This window comes from Vipera berus (assembly GCF_964194415.1).
Source record: "Vipera berus genome assembly, chromosome: 10".
Classification (NCBI taxonomy): Eukaryota; Metazoa; Chordata; class Lepidosauria; order Squamata; family Viperidae; genus Vipera; species Vipera berus.
In genome coordinates, this window is record NC_138213.1 from 3,412,913 (window position 1) to 3,420,759 (window position 7,847).

General features: G+C 42.9%; 1 protein-coding gene across 1 annotated transcript in view; it reads right to left on the bottom strand.

Annotated features, from left to right (window-relative positions):
* CDH13 (cadherin 13) overlaps positions 1 to 7,093 on the bottom strand; it is a 396,356-nt gene extending 389,263 nt beyond the window's left edge. The window contains exon 1 of the mRNA XM_081335863.1: positions 6,567 to 7,093. Within this exon, the coding sequence (XP_081191989.1) occupies positions 6,567 to 6,614 (48 nt within the window). The 5' untranslated portion in view covers positions 6,615 to 7,093. The remainder of the gene's footprint in view (positions 1 to 6,566) is intronic.
* Positions 7,094 to 7,847: the final 754 nt, after the last annotated feature.

Here is a 7,847-nt window from a genome sequence, read left to right on the forward strand (position 1 = left end):
TAAAAATGCAAGTAGAAAAATAGAGACCACTACGGTGGGAAGGTAACAGCGTTCCGTGCGCCTTTGGCATCTAGTCATGCCGGCCACATGACCACAGAGATGTCCTCGGACAAGCGCTGGCTCTTCGGCTTTGAAACGGAGATGAGCACTGACCCCTAGAGTTGGAAATGACTAGCACGCATGTGCGGGGGAACCTTTACCTATACCTAGAGTAGGAACACTAGGATCTCGAGATGGTTGATTAAAACAGCCATCTCCTGCTTAAAAAAAAACAGACTTCTGTATGAATACTTTTGTCGGGCTGAAGGGCTGTCCATCTATATCCAGGTTGTACGTGTTTTAAAAGTAGGGTTGCCTCTCAAAACTCAGCATCTCTGTCAAGACCATCACAGTTGCGATCTAGACAATATCTTACTTGCTTTGTGTTAACTTTCAGTTTGTCCTTTTCTTGCAGATGTTTCATTACCCTAATAGCATTGATAATGTTCCCTAGTTGGGCCATGAAATGTCTGCAAGAAAACAATTAAGTTGAGAGAGCACCAAGGACCTCACACCATTGAAAGTTAACACAAAACAAGTAAGGTATTTTTTAGATTGCTATTCTCTTCTATTGGTACTTTCCTTAATTATTTTTCTTTTGTGGACCTTAAGCCAAGGGAAGCTTTGACGTTTAGCATGCAATGCTGAATTAAACTAGTCCAAATAATGCTCAGTTCTGGTTCCTTCTGCATTGCTACCAACTTCAACACCAAAACCATCTGCAACATTTTCAACCCAGGAACATGTTTTCCAAGGATCTTCCCCTTCCTCGCCCTTCAACCAGCAGATGCTCTCTCTGCAGCTCGCCAATCAATAAGTGCTAAAAAGTAGAATCTTCTCAAAACTTCTTCCCCTGACAGAATTATGTCGATATGCCTGTGTGTATTTCTCAACCTTAGCTACTTTAAGAGGTGTGGACCACAACGGGCAGAACGCCCCATCCAGCATTGTGTGGCTGCAGAATTCTGGGAGTTGAAGTCCACACCTCTTAGAGTTACTGAGGTTGAGAAATGCCAATCTAGAGGAACCGCTTGACACACAGCTATAAATCAAACATAGTCAATCCATCTTCATTGCTTCTAAAGTCAATTGGCTCAGCAAGGAATGATTGCTGGAAACTCCATAAGACTCTGAGGACATCTAAGGGTAAAGCCAGTGTTGGTCTTCAAGTAAAGATCGGCAGACATTTGTCCAGGATGCCCTAAGTTCTCCTACCTTGGGCAAGGGGTTGGACTAGAAGACCTCCAAGGTCCCCTCTAGCCCTAGGGTTCTGTGATTCTAAGGATCACTGCAGCATCAGAGGTTTTTCCAGGACAGTGAAGATTCCTTGCATTCAGCTTTACTGGGAAGACTTAGTAATAACACACTCACAAACTTTCTTCTGGTTTGGGGACATTCATTTTCAGTCCCAAATAAGGATTTTGACTCAAGATTTCCCCATTTGAATATAACAGCACAAAGTCATTGAGATGATGTTGTCCACGTGTCCCATTCCTACTTCCTTTTTTGTATGTTAATATGTTTGCTCCTAGCACAAAACATCTTTTTGACAGTTAGGCTGGCTTGAATGAGAAGATCCCAGACCAGAAGGAGAGAAGCCGTGATCAGGTTTCCAAGTTATTTAAACTCAGTTTCATTGCAGGAATACCTATTTTTTTCTCTCTCTCTCTTCTCTCTGTAGCTACAGGCCATTCTTTTAAAGGCTTTCTAATTTTCACGCTGCATGGGGAGCCCTCTTCTGGAGAAACAGAACAAAAGTTGGCGATTTCTAGGTATGTCTCTCTGGGTGTGTTTTGTAATTCACTGTCTCCCTTGAAAAACTTTCTTTTTTAGCCTTATTTCCCTTTGCAATTAAAACTTGATATTATTTTCACATACATATACCAGCTCAGTTTCTGGCCATCAACTGGGTTTTATTTTATTCCTGGCCATCGGCTGGGTTCACCCAATGTTCTAACAGCTAGAAGTGCTAGCTTGCAAACTACAGTCTCAGCTTCCATATGTCACGTTTGACAAAAACCTAAATAAATCATGCTGTGGCATGGTGCAGTGTGTGGAGCCAGATAAGCTAGGGCTACTCAACTAACCATGGCTAAAAATCAGCTAGGGCTTAAGGTAACAGTCGAAGCCAGGCGTCTTCAAAGCTTAGAAGTCATGGTTGTCAACCAACGATGGAGTTGTCATACCTCAAGCCTGTGACCGATAGATCTTATTCTGTGTCCCCTGATAGTGATCCTATCTTCTCCCAGAATCCCATTTGCATAGAGTTTATTGCAGCCTGCTAATGGCACATCATAAAGGAGGGCAAAACTGTCTTTTGGGGGCATCTTGAAGGGGCTACTTCTTTCTCATCCTATGCCTCTCAGCCAGAGGAAACCTCACCTCTGCTGCTTCTCTATAGAAAATACTTTTCTATAGTATTGTGGCAGTGGTTTGCTCTCCAATCTTGTTTCAATTTAGCTTCTGAATGTTTCATTACCGGACTAGGTAACATCTTCAGAATTTTCTTGTCCTATTCTCCTTAGCTCATAAATGTCTTGTGTGCCAGTGTGTTCAGTTGGCCGTGTGATTGGTTGTTTGTTTGGATCTATATTTCAGTTCTGAGCAGCTGACTGGTTCTCTTGCTGATTGGGTCATTTTGAATGGTCTGGTTTTTTATATATTCATATACTGGATCCAGATCAATATGCTTGTCAATTGATCCTTTGGTAGAATACCAGGCTTCAATAAATTCACATGGGTGTTGGGTGTTGGCATGGCCAATAATTTTTGTTCCTTCACAAACTATAGTATTTCTATAGTATCTGGATAACCCAACTAAACCCATCTTGAGATTTGAGAAGGGAGGTGCATATAGCAAAACGGACACTGATGGAAAGTTGTGTGTTTGACTTGACTTGACCTCACAAGGGAAGATGGGGATCCTAACTTGTGGGAGGCCATATGTGTTTGTGTGTGTGTGTGTATCAGATACGGGCTCGCTCCCTTCCTGATGCAACTCCAAAACTAGAACAAAAGGACACACATCCTAACCCTAATCTGCCATTGTTGCCTGTGTGTCTGCATGTAATAGTCTGTACATACATTGAATGGGTGAAGGTACTCAGGCTAAAAGCTCTTCAATCCATCTCTGTCTCAGTTTTCCCAATCTTAGAAGCAGGAACATCACAGAATGATCTGGCAGCTTGTTGGGGGGGGGGGAAATAACAGAACTAATTCAAGTAATTTCTGCAGATTTAGACCTAAAGGCCTGTGCATGAGCTATTTACTTTTCCCTTTAATGATGGTGAGTGCCAAACTTGAGATGTTCATGTGTATTTGATGGAGGTTTTACATTGAAAGGCATTAGGACAACTGATGTCTTCTTCATCAATTGATCAAAACCAAAGTTTGCCATTTCCATGCTGGATGTCAAGGAAGGAAACGTGAATGCTGCTGAGAACAGGAACATAAAATATTCCTGCCACACAGGAACCTGGTTAGACAGCTTGGTACAGGTAACTTCACCCCTGCTTTGCAGTGCGCAGTCTCTGCAGCATTAAAGTTAGGGAAAGTTGAGTACAACAGTTTTATCAAAATAGCTCCTGTAAGCAACTTTCCTTCTCCTTCCAGCTCACCAGCTGCTGCAGTCTCATCCAGATCTCTTTCCCCCAATATTTCTACCAGATACTAAGGCTTGTTGAAGTGCAACATTGCAAGCAGGCTGTTGTTATTTCCTAACCAAAGGGAGTAACTTCCTACTGCGGAGCCCAAGACGTGTTCCTCCCTTGCCCAGACATTTTGGCACATTGTCAGAGTTAGCTCGTTCAGCTGTTTTCTGTTAACTTCCCACCACAAAATTAGAATCTTGGGGGTAGGATCCTAAATAAAGTTAGAAATTATAAAGCTCTACAATTCGATCTTCTGCTAAATGACATTTAAGAGATGACAGTCTGTATCCTTTCAGAAAAGCCATGCAATTCAAGGCAAGAGAAAGGGAAATTGCTTTCCTCTGTGTTCATTACCCATAGGAATTGTGGGGTCGAGGACAGCCAACACTGACTTAAAGTAGGATTTATCTCTCTAATGCTGGCTGTGGATCCTGCTTACCCTTCATCAAAAGAACAAGCTAGCATTTACAACCTTCCTACTTGATTGTTTAAGGTGAGATGTAGTGACTTGCCTAAAGCCATTGAAGAAGTTTCAGAGTAGAGTAACCCTAACCCTAGCCCATGTACGATATGCCATATGCTAAATAAATAAATAGAGAGGAGCAAAGGAACAATATGGAATATGGAATTTGATCATCAACACTTTGTTCCTTTCCTTTCATCCAAATGTCTTGAAGTCACACTCTAAAAATCCTAAAAAAAGACAATTCTCCAGGTCAAAATAATCATGTTCTCCTTGCTTTAAGACAAAATCTATTCTGTCATTCTGGCAGAGCAAATCTATTCTGTCATTTGGGGGGGGGACCCTCCCACTAAATCATGGTTTGTTTAATCATAGTTTCTTTGCTCAAACCCAGTTGGGGTGCTGAAATGTCAGCTATGATTTACAAATCATAACAGGTGGGTTGGAGTAATGAATTAAGCCACAACTAAGCAAGTTGGATTATTGTTAGCTTGACGTTCAATCGTAACCTTCAATCTGAATGGCTAACCAGAGCTGAGTCCACCTTAGCAATGAAGCTCTTCAATCATTTTAGTTAAGAATCCTAATCAGGTTGATTAAGGAATGAATAAACATTGCATCTCTAACCCTAAACATCATTGTATGTATCTAATTTACACAATTCCATCATTTGAACTTGAAGCCACTGCAATAGAGGTCCCACCACTCTAAACGTTAGTTGCTGAAACCATTGTCTGTAAACAACCTGCCAAGATTCCAGGTTTTGCCATGTTTTAAAAATTCTTAATTTTACTGGGTACAACTAGGAAAAGTCAACCTTCAGCATTCAAACGCTCCCCAATCTCTCCTCAAAATAGATAATCCGGAGGACTGATCTTTTGAAATTTCCTCCTGGACAAAACCAGGATCTACAGCACTTTGTTTTCAGTCCACATTGTTGTGTTTGGAGATTGTGTGTCAGAACCCCTTAGAAGTGCGAATGCAGCGTAAGTACAATTAAAGCAATAGAACAGACAAAATTTTGTGACTGCTTTGATCTACCTTAAATGGGAGGACAAAAAGAAATCAGGCACAAGAAGGCACCATCTCTGAGAAGAAGAACATGTGCTTTGCATACATAAGTTCCAGATTCAGACATTAACACATGTAGCAGAAAGGATCAGATACGAACTGATAGAATGGGCGGGTGGGGGGGGGAATCTTCTCTCTCCTTTAGATATTGGAGAATAATTCAACATACATACCGGATTAGTTGGACACCCAGTCCAATTGCTAGAAAGCAGTTTTTTTTCCGGCACGTCTAACCTCAAGAGTTAAATCCAAAGCAAGTCAGATTCCCCAGACCTAAAAAGGCATTAGCTTATTTTTCTACACTGAGTATCCTCCCCTTGAATGGAACAAGACCGTAACTGGAACACTTTAACCTCCTACAAGAAGCAGATGAGGCAAGGCAAACCAGCTCACGAGAGGGAAACTCACAGCATCATGTCAAACCAGAACAAATCACCCTTCGGTACAACACGAGACCTTCAAAAATCAAATCTGTAGCTATCTTCCCAGAATGGAAGACTCCCCACAGTTGACAGGAGTTCAGAAGTTGCAGCTTTGCCGGTTCCTCGGCTTTTGACAGACAGCAACAGCAGGATATCACAGCCTCTTGATTTTAAAAAGGCTGGGTGTCTTCTTCCCCCCCCCTCCCATTTTTGCTGCTTTTCTGGAAAGGGGGAGGATTTATGAGAGTTGAGAAGAAACCAGCGAGGTGGGGGGGGGAAATAGTGACTAATGCTCGATTTTGCAAATCCACAGAAGATTTAAGAGGGGGACTCGGAGAAGGAGCTCCGGCAGCCTCGTTCTTTTTCTCCCCCCCATTAAATCTTCTTCACTTCTTTCACGGGGGGGGGCAGATGAGGAATTGCTTGTAATGGATTTCTCCACCACCACCACCACCCAAAGAGCAGAAGACAAGGAAAGGAGCAAATCAAAGTTGAAGCCTATTAAAAAAGATGAAAAATCTTCCCTGCTCTTCCACGTTCAAGCCACTTCTGTAAACATGGGGATCAAATAACGTGTGCTCAAACCTCCCCATCTACACACACACACACACACACACACAGAGCTACAATATCTCCAAATGTACGTGAGTGTGCGTCTTGCTTCTTTTGAGTGGAGACTAACCCGGCATTTCTGCCTTATAGAAGGTCTGTTCACATCCTCTGCACAGGGTTTCTAGCCAATGTGCAACCCCTGAGAAACCCCTGAGGCACTTCCAAAGAGCCAAATGCAAAAAAACCAAACCAAAACAAAAAAGACAGAAGAATGGGGGGTGGGGGGTGGGGGGGGTGGGAGAGAAAAGGAAACGGTAAATAAATCCTGCACAGTTTCAAGGACCAAATAACCAGAATCAAATGCCTTACCTGGCTTAGGATGAAGGCGACGACCGTAAATTGAATGTTGTGCTGCATTGTGTTAGCTTAGAAGCTACTGGAGGTATTCTCCTGCATGCACTGAGCTGCACTGAGCATATTTTCCACTGTGGAACAGGCTTTGAGGAGAGGGAGAGCGTGAGAGAGGGGGAGAGAGAGAGAGAGAGAGAGAGAGGGAGACGGTCTTGAGAGCTCGCCAACTTCCCAAATAGAGAGCAACATCACCACCAAAGCATTGGATAAAGGCTGATGACCAGAACCAATAGCTTTACAAGGATGCTTTCTTCACCAATGTTCTTTCTTTCTTTCTTTCTTTTTTCTTTTTTTTTTTGCATCACACAGCTTGGGCACGGTCCCCCTTGCCAAATGCAATTCTTTCAGAAAAGCTCCACGCTCGGCAAAGGAAGAAAGTCGCTGCTTAAGAAATCACGCATTTCGTGATGGGGTTTTTTGAAAGGCAGGCACAGTTCGCTGCGTTCCCTCCCCGCTTCAGATTTGCACTTGAGGGCATTGTCGGTCCTGGTTGCACGGTAGCATTTTCTTTAAGGGGCTGTTAATTGGGAGGGCTTTATTCTGAATAAATCAAAGCCGAGGCTGCCACGGGCTTTGGGTACTTCCTAAGTGTTGGGAAGTCCGACCCAAGTCCCTTCCTCGAAATCCTGACTGGGTTTTCACTTCATCTTGCCAATGAAAGGGAGGACAGATCAAGTGGACTTGATGGAAAACATGCAACCCAGGGCCAGAGATGTCACTAACGGCTGAGTTAAGGGTGGACTTGGTCTTCCAGAGCAGAGATCCCGGATGGTAGTTTGCAACAATCTTATCTCCTTGCAGAAGATTCTTCAAGATTGTCCACTGGACCAAAATCCATGTAGCACATTGGGATTTGGAATACAGAATCTGGAATGTCGAAAGACAGCATTGTGAGCATACTTATTTCAGCCCTAGACACACAACCCTGCAAAAGCAAACCAGTGTCATCTTACAACAAGAGAAAAAGGTTTTATTTCCAAATAATGGCAGACACACCGCCCCCACCCTCTAATACAGGGATCTTCAAACTTGGTCCTTTTATGACTTGTGGACTTCAACTCCCAGAATTCCTCAGCCAGGCACGCTGGCTTTGGAATTCTGGGAGTTGAAGTCCACAAGTTATAAAAGGGCCAAGTTTGAAGACCCCTGCTCTAATATAAGCACCATGTAGAATGAATGTTAACCCTTCTTTCCTCAACTCCCAACATTTTCCCTTCTTGTTCAACAACAAGTTGATGT